The sequence below is a fragment of the Pan paniscus genome, chromosome 4 (genome assembly GCF_029289425.2).
Source record: "Pan paniscus chromosome 4, NHGRI_mPanPan1-v2.0_pri, whole genome shotgun sequence".
Taxonomy (NCBI): domain Eukaryota; kingdom Metazoa; phylum Chordata; class Mammalia; order Primates; family Hominidae; genus Pan; species Pan paniscus.
Genome location: NC_073253.2, coordinates 80,862,686 through 80,879,842, shown reverse-complemented (window position 1 = coordinate 80,879,842; position 17,157 = coordinate 80,862,686). Strand labels below are relative to the sequence as shown.

The window sequence follows — 17,157 nt, the reverse complement described above, 5'->3', positions numbered from 1 at the left end:
TGCCCGGCAACAGAACAATCTGCTGGCTTAGCCTTTGGCCAAGTTGGCAGCTGGACGAGGACGCTCAGAGCCCAGCTCTTGAGAGTTCAAGTATCCGACAGTTCCCCACTGCTCCCAGGAGCGGTTACCCGGGCACTCTGTGCCCCTCATTCCTGTTTGGGCCAAGGCCGAGGACCTGCGAGTAGGGCTCAGTTGCCTGGAGCCCCTTCAGCCCATCCCCTAGTTCACTTTGCTTGTGGGATCTCCCCGTTGCTCCTGCCCCTGGAATGAGTGGCAGGCCATCCTACAAACACCCGGACACTCAACATCAGTGCTGTCAAGACAACTCTAAGAAGGTTTTCCGTGATCCTGCAAGACCTGTGTTCCATCCTGGTGATTCTGTCTTCAATTTCACTGCACAGGTACCACAGTAAGCCAGTGCTGTGTGCTCCGAGTTCCAGGGCATCCCCCAGCTCAGCCACTACACTGAGCACAAGGACTCTGTGGGGCCCAGGAGCAGGTAGTCACCCCTTTGGGGTCCACAACACCCGGCTGTCCCCAGACTTGTGTTCAGGGAAGATAGTGTTGAGGGCCCTCAAGGAGAGCAGGGCAGGGATGCCTGAGCAGGACAAGGACCCCAGAGTCCAAGAAAATCCTGATGATCAGAGAACGGTCCCCGAGGTCACCGGGGATGCACGGTCTGCATTTTGGCCCCTGCGGGACAATGGAGGCCTCTCTCCCTTTGTGCCCAGGCCAGGGCCTCTGCAGACAGACCTCCATGCCCAGAGCTCAGAAATCAGATATAACCAGACATCTCAGACATCCTGGACGAGCTCGAGCACCAAACGAAATGCCATCTCCAGCTCCTACAGCTCCACGGGAGGCTTGCCGGGGCTAAAGCAGAGGAGGGGGCCCGCCTCATCCCGCTGCCAGCTGACCCTCAGTTACTCAAAGACAGTGAGTGAGGACAGGCCTCAGGCTGTCTCTTCGGGTCACACACGGTGTGAAAAGGCAGCAGATACAGCACCAGGGCAGACACTCGCCCCAAGGGGTGGCTCCCCCAGATCCCAGGCCTCCAGGCCCCATAGATGCAAGATTCCCCTGCTGCCACGGAGGCGAGGGGAGCCTTTGATGCTGACACCTCCCTTAGAGCTGGGGTACCGGGCCACGGCTGAAGACCTGCACCTGGAAAAAGAGGAGGCATTCCAGCGCATCAACTGTGCACTGCACGTTGAGGACAAGGCCATCTCGGACTGCAGACCCTCACGGCCTTCCCACACTTTGTCCTCACTTGCAACAGGGGCTTCGGGTGGGCCTCCCCTTTCTAAAGCACCCACTATGGATGCACAGCAGGACAGACCCAAGTCCCAAGACTGCCTGGGCCTAGTGGCCCCCCCAGCATCTGCTGCAGAGGTCTCCTCTACAGCTCCCGTGTCTGGGAAGAAGCACAGATCACCAGGACCCCTGTTCTCCTCCTCAGATCCCCTTCCTGCCACCTCTTCCCACTCCCGGGACTCAGCCCAGGTCACCTCGATGATTCCTGCCCCCTTCACAGCTGCAAGCAGGGATGCCGGCATGAGAACAACAAGGCCTAGCACCTCGGCTCCTGCAGCTGCAGCAGCAGCCCCTCCACCCTCCACATTGAACCCCACGTCGGGGTCACTGCTCAATGCAGTGGATGGAGGCCCTTCACATTTCTTGGCCTCAGCCACAGCTGCAGCACGTGCCCAGAGGTCAGAAGTGAGATATAACCAGAGATCCCAGACCTCCCGGACCAGATCGTGCCTCCAAGGAAATGCCAGCTCCAGCTCCCACAGCTCTACGGAAGGCCTGCAGGAACTAAAGCAGAAGAGGGGGCCAGCCTCATCCCACTGCCAGCTGGCCCTCAGTTCCTCAAACACAGTGAGTGAGGACGGACCTCAGGCTGTCTCTTCGGGTCACACCCGCTGTCAAAAGGCAGATACAGCACCAGGGCAGACACTCGCCCCCAGGGGTGGCTCCCCCAGATCCCAGGCCTCTAGGCCCCGCATCAACAGTGCACTGCACGTTGAGGACAAGGCCATCTCGGACTGCAGACCCTCACGGCCTTCCCACACTTTGTCCTCACTTGCAACAGGGGCTTCGGGTGGGCCTCCCCTTTCTAAAGCACCCACTATGGATGCACAGCAGGACAGACCCAAGTCCCAAGACTGCCTGGGCCTAGTGGCCCCCCTAGCATCTGCTGCAGAGGTCTCCTCTACAGCTCCCGTGTCTGGGAAGAAGCACAGACCACCAGGATCCCTGTTCTCCTCCTCGGATCCCCTTCCTGCCACCTCTTCCCACTCCGGGGACTCATCCCAGGACACCTCGCTGATTCCTGCCCCCTTCACACCTGCAAGCAGGGATGCCGGCATGAGAAGAATGTTTTGTGTTCGAAATTGTTTGAGGGGTTTGGGTTTATTTTTGTTGGTTTTTTCTTTATTTTTGTTGCTTACATGGGCATCCTTCAGCTTTTAATAATCTGAAAAATTCTATTTACTCATTGTCAATGTGTATAAATTAATCTGAATCAATTTTATACAATGAAAGGTCAACTTTTATGCATGAAACAATAATTTAACAAAAAATGTAACGGAAGAAGAATGTTCATTACAAATATAGGAAACGTAAATATTACCAAATATTGGCAAGCACTAAAATGTTCAGAAATATAAGTCTATTACAGTTATAGTTCTCTCAAGCAAAAATAGCAGAGAAAAACTTAGTTTACCTTAGGGGCTATTTGTTTACTTAGGGATTTGTTAAAAGGTCAAATGGGGTCACACAGAATACTAAGAAGAGCTGTTCACCCAGGCCTCACTAAGAACTCTTCTTCATTCAGTAGCTATATAGTAATATGACAACTGCTCCTACGACCCAAAGAGGAACTACAGCAACTACTCTTTAGCATCTGTTGCTCCCAACTCTGCTTTGCAATTATATGACTCAAGCATTCTGGCTCCGTTAACTATTACTGCTGTTACTCCCAATTAAATTCCCTCTAAAAAATAAAAAATTTTTAAAGCTGTAATTTAAGCTCTCTGCTGCCTCATGACTTCAATTCCATCAGAGTTATGCATTGTTTCCTCTGTACATCTTTGCTCTGCTTCCGTTGCTAATTCCCTAGTAAAGTGTTGTATATTCAAAGTTCCAAAGAAACAGAATATCCAAGACATCACCAATCATCCAAAACACAGTGTAGGAGGCCACAGTTAAGAGAAGCAAGACCATTAGCTCTTTTTATAGGCTCGAGAACAACAGGATGCTTTGGCCCTGTATCAGCAGGATGCTTTTCGGGTAGATCCTACTGCCACCCTACTATCGGGTAGATCCTACTGCCACCCTAGCTATGGGCACATGTCAGAGTCCCATGTAATAAAGGAGACAAAAGAAAACCACCACGAGTATAAACTAAGAAAAGTACTCCAAGGTTTCTAAGAATGGAGCTGTATAACTCACTTTGCCCCATTTGTTACTTCTCCACGGTACTTACCACCACCTATTACATATATTTTGTTTATAGTCAGTCTTCCCTCATTAGAATGAAAGTGCCGTGAGGATAGGACTATACAGTCAGCCCTCAGTATCCATGGGGGACTAGTTTCAGGATCTCCTGAGGATAACAAAGGATACTCAAGTCCCTGATATAAAATGACATAGTATTTGCACATCACCTTTGCACATCCTCCCATATACTTCATATCAACTCTAGATCACTCATAATATGCGATGTAAATGTCATGCAAATAGTTATTGTACTATATTGTGTAAGGAATAAGGACAAGAAAAAAGTCTGTACATGTTCAGTACAGACGGAATTTTTTTTCCCAATATTTCCAATCCTTGGTTGGCTTAACAGATGTAGAACCCAGGAATAAGTTCTGGTGTCCTATGGCATAGTAGGATGAGTATAGTTAACAATAACATATTATATATTTGAAAATAGCCAGAAGAGTAGATTTTGAATTTTCTCCCTACAGAAAAATCATTATGCAAATTACCCTGATTTGATCATTACACATTGAGTACATGTATTAAAACATCACATTGTACCCCATACATATGTACAATTATTATGTGTCAATAAAAATTTAATGTCAATATGTGAAATAAAATGAAAAAATAAAAATTTTTAAAGCTGTAATTATCTCCATCTGGTAGGAATATATATAATCTGAAATAAAAAATATATTTGTAATTGTTAGGACAAAATAGATTATACATTAAGTCTGCAAATTATAAATTATAAAATTCTCAGAGAACCTGAAAAATTATTGATACTGTTAAATATTTAAAAAGCTGTCCTTGGAGAAAAAGAAACCTATCAGATTTACATCAACAAGTGTAATATATCAGCTTATTACCATCTGCTACAGACTGCATGTTTGTGTTCCCTCAAAATTCATATGATAGGCCGGGCGCGGTGGCTCATGCCTGTAATCCCAGCACTTTGGGAGGCCGAGGCGGGTGGATCACGAGGTCAGGAGATCGAGATCATCCTGGCTAACATGGTAAAACCCCGTCTCTACTAAAAATACAAAAAATTAGCCGGGCGCAGTGGCGGGCGCCTTAGTCCCAGCTACTGAGGAGGATGACGCAGGAGAATGGCGTGAACCCAGGAGGCGGAGCTTGTAGAGAGCCGAGATTGTGCCACTGCACTCCAGCCTGGGTGACAGACAGAGCGAGACTCTGTCTCAAAAAAAAAAAAAAAAAAACATTCATATGATAAAGCCCTAACCCCCAAGGTGAGGATACTGGGAGGCGTGGCCTTTAGGAGAGAATTAGGTTTAGATGAGGTCATGAGAATAGAGCCCCTATGGTGGCATTACTTCCTTTATAAGAAGAGACACTAGAGCTGCTTTTCTCCCTACCATGTGAGGATATTGAGAGAAGATGGCCATTTCCAATCTAGGAAGCAGGCCCTCTTTAAGAAACGTAATTTGCCAACACTTTGATCTTGCACTTCCAGTCTCCAGAACTGTGAGAAATATCTGGGGTTTTTTGTTTGTTTGTTTGTTTTTGAGACAGAGTCTCATTCTGTCACCCAGGCTGGAGTACAGTGGTGCGATCATGGCTCACTGCAACCTCCGCCTCCCAGGTTCAAGCAATTCTCCCACCTCAGCCTCCCAAGTAGCTCAGACTACAGGCGTGCACCACCATGCCCAGCTAATTTTCGTAGAGACAAGGTTTTGCCATGCTGCCCAGGCTAGTCTCAAACTCCTGAGCTCAAGTTATCCACCTGCCTCGGCCTCCCAAAGTGTTAGGAATACAGGCATAAGCCACCACGCCTGGTCAAAATATCTACTGTTTAAGCTACCTAATTTATGGTATTCTGTTTTAGCAGCTGAAGCAGACTAAGATACCATCCTATAAGCTACAGACCAGCACTATCCAATAGAACTTTATATGACGAGGAAATGTTTTATATCTGTGCTATCCCTTATGTTAGCCACTAGCCACATGTATCCATCAAGTATTTGAAACATGGCTAGTGCAACTAAAGAACTTAATTTTTAATTTTTTTTTTTTTTTTTTTTTTGAGATGGAGTCTCGCTCTGTCCCCCAGGCTGGAGTGCAGTGGCGCCATCTCGGCTCACTGCAAACTCTGCCTCCCAGGTTCACGCCATTCTCCTGCCTCAGCCTCCTGCGTAGCTGGGACTGCAGGCGCCCGCCACCAAGCCCGGCTAATTTTTTGTATTTTTAATAGAGATGGGGTTTCACCGTCTTAGTAAGGATGGTCTCGATCTCCTGACCTCATGATCTGCCCGCCTCGGCCTCCCAAAGTGCTGGGATTACAGGCGTGAGCCACCACGCCCGGCCAATTTTTATTTTATCTTATTTAAATAACCACATGTGGCTAGTGGCTAATGTATTGAACACTACAGCTGTAGACAATATGAAATAAATATAAAGTAGTCTCAACTTTGGAAAAACAGAAGACTCTTACTGCCTCATAATATAGATGAAAAATGAAATACTAAGTTAAGTAAAATGTTCTTTAAAGAACAAAAACAAAAGAAAACCTAATGAAAGCTATACAAGTCCATTGGATAATAATGCTACCAGTACTAAGAAAGTACAGCCCCTAAAAGTGACTTGCAGTCACAAATATAAAAATGACTATTCAAGTGAACTCCTAAGGTAAAAATTTCTTATTCACCATGCTCCAAAATGGTCTGTAATATTCTTCAGAGATGGCATGGTAAAGTACGATACAAGGGTAATATTAACAGTATGCTGTCACAGGTGCCATTCTCTTAAAAAAGAAATCCCAAAATAAATATAAATGGAAAGCAAATAATTAATGGAGTTTTTACGGTCAATCAATGGTAAATATTATTGGCATTAGATTTTTCTATTAATTATAGTTTTACCTATGATCATGTATTTTTTCCATTTAAAAATTACCCTAAAACTTAATGGCTTAAAATAACAAATATGTATGACACAATTTATAGAAGTCAGGGAAATGATGGATTTGGGTAGGTGGTTCTGAGTCAAAGTCTCACATGAGTAAAGGTTGCTGTCATGTTGTTGACCCAGGCAGCATCCCCTGAAGCCTTTAATTTGTGTTGGAAGGTCCATGTCTTAGTTTGTTTGCACTGTCGCTACACAATACCATAGACAGGGTAGCTTATAAACAACAGAAATGTTTCTAATGGTACCGGAGGCTGGATGGTGCAAAATCAAGGTGCTTGCAGATTTGGTGTCTGGTCAGAGCCCATTTTTTAGTTCATAGATTACTGTCCTCTGGCTCACATGGCAGAAGGGGCAAGGACGCTTTTTGGGGTCTCTTTTATAAGGGCACTAATCCCCGGCTGGGCACAGTGGCTCACATCTGTAATCCCAGTACTTTGGGAGGCTGAGGCAGGCAGATCACGAGGTCAGGAGTTCCAGACCAGCCTGGCCAGTATGGTGAAACCCCGTCTCTACTAAAAATACAAAAATTAGCCAGGTGTGGTGGTGCGTACCTGTAGTCTCAGCTACTCAGCTACTCAGGAGGCTGAGGCAGAAGAAACACTTGAACCCAGGAGGAAGACGTTGCAGTGAGCTGACATGGCGCCACTGCACTCCAGCCTAGGTAACAGAGCAAAACTCTGTCTCAAAAATAAATAAATAAAAATAAAAATAAAAAATAATGATCAAGGCACTAATCCCCTACATGAAGACAGACTATCATCTACCAAAAGCTCCACCTCCTACTATCATTACATTGGGGGTTAGGATTTCACAAATTCAGTGCATCATAGTCTGCTTCTAGAATGTTTAATCATTTGGCTGGATATCAGATAGGATGCCTCGGTTCTTCATGTGAGCTTTCTAGAAAAGATAGTTTGGAATTATTTGCATGGTGGCTGGGCTCGTAAAGAGTTGAAGGAGAGAAAGAGAGAGAAACACCAGTAAGGAGCAAATTAGTTCACTCAAAATTAAAACCCTAGCCTTTGTGACCTTGTCTCAGAAGGTAACATTCCAATCCTGTGGTGTTTTATTTCTTAGATGGGAGTCACTCAGCTTAGCCTGCCTTCAAGGGGAGGAGTATGAAGCTCCACTTCTTAAACTGAGAAGAATCAACAAATATGTAGATATATATTTTTTTAATAGTATTACAGCTCATGAACCCATTTAAACCCATTTTAGAACTTTAAAGAAATATTTTAAAACGGAATTTTCAATTAAGCAGAAGAAATTGCCAGCTGTGGAACAGTGAACTTTATCGCTGAAATCACACACATATATACACACACACAGTGCAAACGCATACATGATCAAATCTATAATCTTATTACACAAAGTTTTGTGAGAGGAAAAATGCTTGACTTTTCAAAAGGGCTCATTTATTAAAAATAAAATTACCATTGTGTTCATTTTAGCTGCAACCTTTAAGCAATCAATGACTATATACTTGCTGTAATCATCCTTTAAAATTAGAATTATTGAAAAGCTTTATCACTGATGAATGAAAGAAAATAATATTGATTTGTGGCCAAGAGAGATAATCTCAGGCAATAAACAGGTGCAGTCTTTGAAGGAATCATTTTATTTTATTACTTTCTGACATTATTGAAGCCAATTTTAAATAAATTCATCATGTTTTTAAATTTAATCACATATTATTTTATCATACATTAGGTAAAGTTTCAATCTAAGTAACTCCTGGATAAAAAATGAAGTATATCAATTTACAATTACAAATACCCAAATTGTACAGGCATGCATTTTTCAATGACATTTATAAATTGTGTTTTGTTGTTTGTGCCTTGTGTTTGTTTTATTAATCAAATTAATTTATATAGATATATGTATGGAAATGAGACAGATATAACCAGTTCTCTATAAGTAAGCATTATTTAATGGAGTCTTTCCTTTCACTAATGATCATCAGGACAGCTAGGGAAGTGAGTTGAAATTTTCAGGCCATTAGGTTAATAGTTCTAGTAATTCTAGTAATGTTTCGACAGTCATAATATAAATGATACTATGTGGCTTGAATTAATGCATTTTCTTATGTAACAAATAATAAGATAATTTTTAAAAGTGGTAATTACTATTTTTAAATATCACAATTAAAAATAATGAAAGAAAAGAGGTTGTACATTGAGTAGCCATTACATTATCTTTAAACATATATTTCTTCTTCATTTCCTAACTTTTCCCACCTTTTGGCTAAATCGTATGTTCTTTCTCTAACCTCACTTCTGTTTTATTACTCTCTGGGAAAGATTTTTATATAAAACATCTAAGCAATCAAACCTAACACAGGATGAATTTCTACACATTACTATACCCTCTGGTCACTATTTTTTTCTTCTCTTTATTGCCCATTTCCCTGTTCTTGAAACATTCCAATTATTTGCCTTCCATGACATTCTACTCTTACTTTTACTTTTCTGTCTCTGATTACTCATTTCCAGTTCCTTTTGTCATCTCCTTGTCTTCCTACACCTGCCAATTAAATTTGAATTTCCTCTGCATTTCATCTTATGTTTCCTTTTCTTCTGCCAAATTCTCTCCTTAGACAAATACAGTCATTCCCATGGTTTTATATCCCACTTATATTCAGAGGCTCTAGAATGTATAGCGCCAGGCCAAATCTATCTTAAGAACTTACTTTACTTAACCAATTACATCTGCATCTGCTCAGGATCATGTAACCCAGATCAGCATTTGGCTCTTTTGTAGACCCATTTTTTCTTTTCCTGGAAGTCTATTTTGACACCTACTTTCTGTCACTACCCACGTTTTAGCATTTAGCCTTGTCAATTTACTCTCATCCATATGTAACTCTATCCATTTTCTTCTCTCTATTATGAACAGCAGTTTGAGCCATCATGACCAATTTTGCAGTATCCCTTCTTAAATTAGCCTCCTGTTTCGCACTGGACATTTTCACCCCCCAGCAATTCCACGGATTTCATTCTCGGAAAAATATAAATGAAGAGTTACATTTTTCAATAGCCATAATCATTAAATTTCCATGCGTAAGAAAATGTTCAGAACAGTATCAGTGCATTTATAATAAAATTAAAAAACTTGACCCACAAATCTCTACTTGTCCTTCTAGTTTTATTTCATTTGTCTCTCGTCAATCTCTACATTCTGATCACCACAATCTTTTAATTCATCTGAAAGCTAAGCTCTCTCTTAATTTAGATTCTCTATACTTGCAATTTTGTCTACCTAGAAGTGTTTTCTTCCATCTTTGGATTGTTATTGCAAATCCATTGAATAGTTCTCATCTGAATTGTTTCTTCCTTGGGATGACTTATAAACACTTCATCCTACAGCCAAATCAGAAGACCAATATCAAAATCTTTCATCACATCCTAAATTTGCTTATATGTAATTATATGGCAAGAATCTCTTTGTCTTTATAATCATTATTCACTTATCTATGTTTTTTAAAAACTCTTCTATGTGGTGATGCTAAGCTCCGTAATGTTGGGCTTGTTACCTGTCTCAACTATCTTCCACACCTACCACAGTACCTGCTACATAGATGTATTCAATATATATTTTTAGAATTAGTAAATGATGAGCAAGCGTGTACTTTTGTTCTCTTTCATTACAGTGTTAGAAATGCTATTACGGCATTAGAAAAGATAATCAAAAAGAAAATTTAATAGATCATCAGAAAAAATCCCAAGACTTTGAGGCAAATGAGCCTACAAACACAGGTGGAATGGACTTGCAATTTACCAAGAAATAGGTTTGTCATACTTAGAAACCAACTGTATAAACATGTTTTTATCTATTAATAACTTCATTTTCCAAAACGCTCTACTTTATATGAGACAATTCTTGATGGAAATACCATTTGCTTCTAGGCTCGTTGCTTAAACATAAAGTTAAAAATCTTTGTATAGACACATAAAATTGTGGTGACTGCTTAACTTTGCAACTATAGTGCTCCTGAAATGCTCATTTAACCAGTCTGTGTTCCAGACCTACAAAACTTAGATGGTGCTAAAATTGCGCAAAAATTGTGTATTTCTTCTACAACTAACTTCTGATAAAAAGGGGGCAGAGAAGGTTAACTCTCTCCCCCTTTAGCCTTATTTGCTTAGTGAATTTCTACAAAACATAATTTAAGTGCTATATTTTTCCAAGGTTTTAATAAGGAAATAAAAACCGCAATAGGTATCTTAAGCAGAAAGTGCATTTCATACATATACAATAGGAAGAGCTAAAATAACTAAAGTAGCTGTGGCATGGAGGAAGGTTTTGAGTTCTTGAATTCAAAGGCACGCAATCATTTCTGCAATCCTGGGTCAAAAAGATGCTCCTACTATTAAAACTTTAAGCTTCTTATGCCCATGAAACTGGGGATTAGGCACGAGGATATTGAATCCTACCACTTCCACTACTTCTGAACTATTGTCTCCATGATTTCACTTGCCAGAATCAACAATAGCAAGACAGGCTTTGATCTCTTCCATTTTTCTAAGTCTGATTCTTATGCAAACAATGGGTAAGTGGTCTAAGCTGCATTCATAAAGCTAGCTCAAGGGAAGCTGCATTGCTTGTTTTGTTGTTTTAATTTTCTAACCTCTTCAAAGAGTGGAACGAAAGTTGACGAAACCTGTCCAACAGTCTACCACACACCTTCCATGAAAGGTTCCCCAACACCTCCAACAAAATAATGTAAACACACGCTGGAACCTGTATTACTCTCGCACCATAACACTTCCCACACTTCCCACAATACTTTTTCTCTTCATGGGAATATCCTTCCAAAACATGCTGATATCTCCTAAGCATTATTCATCTGTCGAATTTTCCCACCTATTGTAAGGTCTTCCAATTGTTAGGTTCTTAATAAATATATTTTAAATTATTAAAATTCTGAACTAATGGGTAATCAACTGTACAACCCGAATTGCTGATTCGCATACAGCTGAAGTCCCTCCTCAAAACTTCTGTAATACATGAAACTTAGGCAAATGGTTGGGTCATTACCATATATTACTTTATATTTTTATTTATCAGTATATGTGATTACAGTTATGCTTATGTTAATTGATATGTATATGTTAACTTTTATACATATGTACATTGTATTATTTTGTTACATAGCACAGCATTTTGTACTCAAAAAGTGACCAATAATAATAAGCTGCATACTTTGGGAAGCATTGCAGGCTAGTCATACAGTTTTTGTTTCTCTTTTTTCCCTGCAGCCTGACAACCTTTTTAGTCATTCACTAAACCTCTCTCAGCTTCAGTTTCTTCATCTGCAACATATAGCAAATAATAAAACTTAACTCAGATGGTTCTAGTGTGAAATAATACAGAGTAAATGTGCCACCAAATACAAACCAATGGCTTGATTGACATAACTCACTGCTAATTTTCTTGAAATGATTCAAAGTATTTTCCAGACAAGCACACACTGAGGGAATTCGTCACCACTAAACGAGTCCTATGAGAAATACTCAAAGGTGTCCCAAACACAAAAATGAAAGGTCAACATTCATCATCATCAAAACACATGAAAGTAGCAAACTCATAGGTCTTGTAAAACAGTCACACAAAGTAGGAAGAGAAATCAAATAGCAACACAACAGATTTCCACCAAACCACAAAGACAAAGAGACAGACAGAAAGAAAAACAAAAAACAACAACAAAATAACCCCAAAGAACTTATAAAACAAGTAGAAAACAAATAGCAATATGGCAGAAAGAAAACCTCATGTATTAATATTAACCTTGAATGTAAATGAATTAAACATTCCACTTAAAATATATAGATTGATAGATATTGGGCCAGGTGCAGTTGCTCACACCTGTAATCCCAGCACTTTGGGAGGCCGAGGTGGGTGGATCACGAGGTCAGGAGTTCGAGGCCAGGCTGGCCAACATAGTGAAACCCTATCTCCACTAAAAATACAAAAATTAGCCAGGCGTGGTGGCCGGCACCTGTAATCTCATCTACTTGGGAGGCTGAAGCAGGAGAATCGCTTGAACCTGCAAGACGGAGTTTGCAGTGAGCCAAGATTGCGCCACTGCACTCCAATCTGGATGACAGAGTGAAACTCCATCTAAAAGTAAAAAAAAAAAAGAAAGGTAGATTGATGGAACGAACTAAAAAATGATCCAAAAATATTATGCTTACAAGAAACATATAGACACATACAGACTGAAAAGTAAAGACACATACAGATTTAAAGTAAATGGGTGAAAAAAGATACTCCATGTAATGGAGACTAAAAGCAAGCAGGAATAGCTATACTTATATCAAGTAAAACAGAACTTAAATCTAAAACAGTATAACAATGACAAAGGAAGTCATTACATAATGATAAAGGGATCAATTCAGCAAGAGGATATAACAATTCTAAACACATATGCATCCAACACTAGACCACCAAGATTCATAAAATAAATATTACTAGACATAAAAAAGGAATAGACAGCAATACGATAATACTGGGGGACTTTACCATCTCACTCACAGCATTAAATGTTATCATCAAGACAGAAAACAAATAAACCTAAGACTTAAATTCAACCTTAGATGAAATAGACCTAACTGACATTTACAGAAAATTCTACCCAGCAACTACAGAATATACATTCTTAATAAAACCGCAATTTCACCCAACAATCCCACTACTGGAGATCTACCCAAAGGAGAACAGATAATTATATGAAAAAGGTATCTGCACCCATATGTTTATCACAGCACTATTCACAATAGCAATGTGTCCCCCAGTGGATGATTAGATTAATAAATCTGGCATATATGCGCTATAGAATACTATTCAGCTATACAAAAGAATAAAATCATGTCTTTTGTAACAACATGGATGTAACTGGTCATTATTTTAAGTGAAACAAATCAGACACAGAAAGACAAATACTGCATGTTCTCACTTATAACTGGAAGCTAAATAATGTATACACATGGACATAGAATGTGGAATGATAGACAACAGAGACTTGGAAATTTCAGGAGGGTGGGAGGAGGGGATGATGAGAAATTATGTAATGAGTACAATGTACATTTTTCAGGTGATGTATATTCTAAAACCCTTACTTCAACACTATGTACTTTATGGAGGTAATAAGATTATATTTGTATCCCATAAATTTACATAAATAAAAAATTGCCTTCTGTACTTACTTTAGCCCAGTTATTGTTAGGTTCAACATTCAGCACTTTACTTAAATTTTCTATAGCTTTCTGGACCTTTTTTTGATATTTATATATAGTAGTGTGGCACAGAAGTGCTAATATTTACCAAAATAAAAGTTATATTTTTAATTAAAAATTAATTAAAAGGTTGTAGAATCTCAGGATGGAATGCAGACTGTTACAAATTTATTTATCTAGCTCTATTATGAACCATACAAAACAACTTCAGTGAGGGACTTAAGGGAAAGGGTGCTAGTCAAAGTGATATTGAAAGTGAGTGCAGTCTCTTAAGATGAAAGGCAAAAGAAACTTGTACGAAGGCATTTAATTTAGTTGATAAAGACGTTCCTCTACTAAGGGCAGGTTATCAATTCTGGTACAGCTATATACATATACTGGAAGTGAACAATTAACTAAATAGATGTCACAAAATAAGAGTCAGGATTTTTATTGTTGGAGTGGGGGTTTAGAGATACAGGAAGGCATTGATGCTTGCGGGATTAGGTTAGAGGTAGTGACATCAGTAAGAACCCATGTTTAGCTTAATATAGACATAGATGGTGATATGGTTTACATTTTGTCCCCTCTCAAACCTCTTGTCCAATTGTAATCGCCAGTGTTGAAGGAGGGGTCTAGTGGGAGGGGATTGGATTATGGGGGCAGATTTCCTCCTTGCTGTTCTTGTGATAATGAGTTAGTTCTCACACAATCTGGTTGTTTAAAAGTGTGTAGCATCTCCCCCTTAGTTCTCTTCCTCCTTCTCCAGCCATGTAAGATGTGCCTGCTTCCTCTTTGCCTTCTGCTATGACTGTACGTTTTCTGAGGCTTCCCCATCCTTGCTTCCTGTACAGCCTGTGGAACTGTGAGGCAATTAAAGCTCTTTTCTTTATAAATTACCTAGGATCAGGTAGTTCTTTATAACAATGGGATAATGGACTAATATAGATGTTTACATATAGAAATATTTAAAGATATGTGTCTACATATGTGTAAGAATATACACATTGTTTCTTTGCTCTCTCATCTTAGAGAGCTATGAAAAAATTGATACTCCCTTAGCTACAGGCACAGCTAGCACTTAAATATTGATTTCATATATAGAAAGCAGGGCGTCTTTGAAAGTGGCTGATTCTAAGAATGGGGAAGAAAATACACAAGATGAGCCTGGGACATCCTCTAGTGCCAGAAATTATGAAAATACTAACAAAAATCTATTTGTGAGATATGTCAAACAAGCACAGGGGCCAAGTGAAAGGTCTTTCAATTTCTAGAATAATTTTAGCAACACAATACATTAATTGGTATTATATTTGGATTATACCCAAAAATGTAATTTTCCTTAGTCAATAAATGACTGAATAAACAAATGAATGAGATAAAAGAGGTAAATCTCCTCTGCAAATAATTTACATATGTATTCCAACTAAAGGAAGTCAGCTCTTAAAGACATCTTAAGCAATACTGCAACTGAATTAGCTTTCCAAAGATACTGTCACAATTCATCTATTCCAAGACCTATACATTTCATATTTTAATATCTCCTGAAAATATAATGCATTTTACAATTCAGTGGTATGTCTTAGTTTAATTAGCCACAATGCGAATTACTTGCTTAACGGGACATAAAATAGTGCATTATACAATCTATGGGCTCTTGGACTCAAGAAAATACGATAGAAAGGAGTTTATGTTAGAGTCTGCACACTGACTAAAGATCAGAGCAGAAAGCAGATTCTAGAACAGTCACATTTGTGGCAGTCACTGGTCTCGGCATGCAACAAAATTCAAAGTAAATAGTGGTAAGGTGGGAAATGGACAAAGCTATGTAGCTAGAATCAGAAGTCTTTGAAATCAAAACATCAAGATTCAAACTATTTAGGGGCAGTGGGGCTGACGTGGTGACCGTGGGCCTGATCAGATAAAACCTTTACAAAGAAACAGTAGCTCTCAGACTCACCTCCTGAGACAGAGTTGTTCTGAGGGGAAAATGGGTAAGTTTCTACAGTAACATACAGTACTTAAACATACAGTAAGATACAGTACTTAAAGCCCTGACCTGTCCAGTTCCCAACACATCTTTCTTGATGGGCATCTAAATGTCACCTTTTGGTTTTATTTTTGTGTTTTTCTCATCTAAGCTCTGAGAGCAAAGCCTGACAGGGTGAGCCCCCGAAGTGTGTTCATGTCTTAAGAGTGTCCAGAAGCCACATAGGGAGTGTGCAAGTTTTTCATTTTCATGCCAGGGACAATGTCTCTCTTTATTGAGCTAATGGCAAGGTATGGGCCTCAGAATATGTACAGTTTGAACATATTTGCATCTTCCCTTTAATTAACTGTGAAATCTGTGAGGCTAATGAGAAGAAAATTGATGGGTAGTCGGTGGAAGAATTTTTTTTTCATTGTCATATCTTCAACTTTCCTGGGGTATAATAAGAGATGCACAGTCAATTCAGTATACTTGAAATGTGTGATGTGGTCAAATTTGAGAGAGAGAGAGATATATATATATGTGTGTATATACTTTTGGAAATATCACTACATTCACAACCATCATTATGAAAAGTTTTCTTGTGCACCTCAGTAATCAGTCTCTCGCTCCATGCTGTCTCCAGGCAGCCATTTGATTTTCCATCAGGTAACATGAGTGAGAAGAAAATGTTTGTTGCAAGCTAATGAAATTTTGTGGTTGTTCACTTTTTAGAAACTCTTTGGAATTTTCTTTCTCATATCTTTATTAACATATAAAGTGTCTGTTTGGCATACTTTCAGATAATGTAAATAATATACTCAGCAATTGTTTTGTGCTGGGCTTCCATTTAATCTTTCAAGATCATATGGATTTTTATAGCTTTATATGTTGTGTTTGGCATCTTAAGCTCACTATCTACCTACTGACTCTTAAATCCCAAACTCTAAAGAGGTTCTGAAGATTCCAAACAATGGCTTGATAGCTTAAAGCAAAAAAAGCTCAGGATAACTCAAATTTTGTGACTTAGCATGCTTGAGAAAGTTTTTTTTTTTTTTAAGACAGAGTCTCACTCAGTCACCCAGGCTGGAGTGCAGTGGCGGGATCTCGGCTTACTGCAAACTCCGCCTCCCGGGTTCACGCCATTGTCCTGCCTCAGCCTCCTGAGTAGATGGGACTAAGGCGCCCGCCACCATGCCCGGCTAATTTTTTTTTTGTATTTTTTAGCAGAGACGGGGTTTCACCGTGTTATCCACGATGGTCTCGATCACCTGACCTTGTGATCTGCCCACCTTGGCCTCCCAAAGTGCTGGGATTACAGGCGTGAGCCACCTCGCCCGGCCTTGAGAAAGTGCGGTTAAGCTCCTTCCTAAATGAATGATTATTTAGTCTTGCAGTGTCCATAATTTCTTTAGGTCACTTACGGAAGTCTCAAACTTGTCTGTAACACCTGATAATAACTTCCAGTACTATTCTAAAATGTAGATTTACTTTATCACATTTTCTTCTAACTTCTACTTGCCCCTGTTATAACAATCTTCATTCTTCTTTTGTACT

The 17,157-nt window shown here is 39.8% G+C and overlaps 1 protein-coding gene across 1 annotated transcript; it reads left to right on the top strand.

Moving 5' to 3' along the window:
• The first annotated feature begins 585 nt into the window (after positions 1-585).
• On the top strand, positions 586-13,237 carry LOC129397793 (putative POM121-like protein 1-like). The gene is made up of 2 exons (XM_055112481.2): positions 586-5,797; positions 6,859-13,237. The coding sequence occupies exon 1, from the start codon at positions 595-597 to the stop codon at positions 2,473-2,475; it is 1,881 nt and encodes a 626-aa protein (XP_054968456.2). The 5' UTR covers positions 586-594; the 3' UTR covers positions 2,476-5,797; positions 6,859-13,237.
• The last annotated feature ends 3,920 nt before the right edge of the window (positions 13,238-17,157 follow it).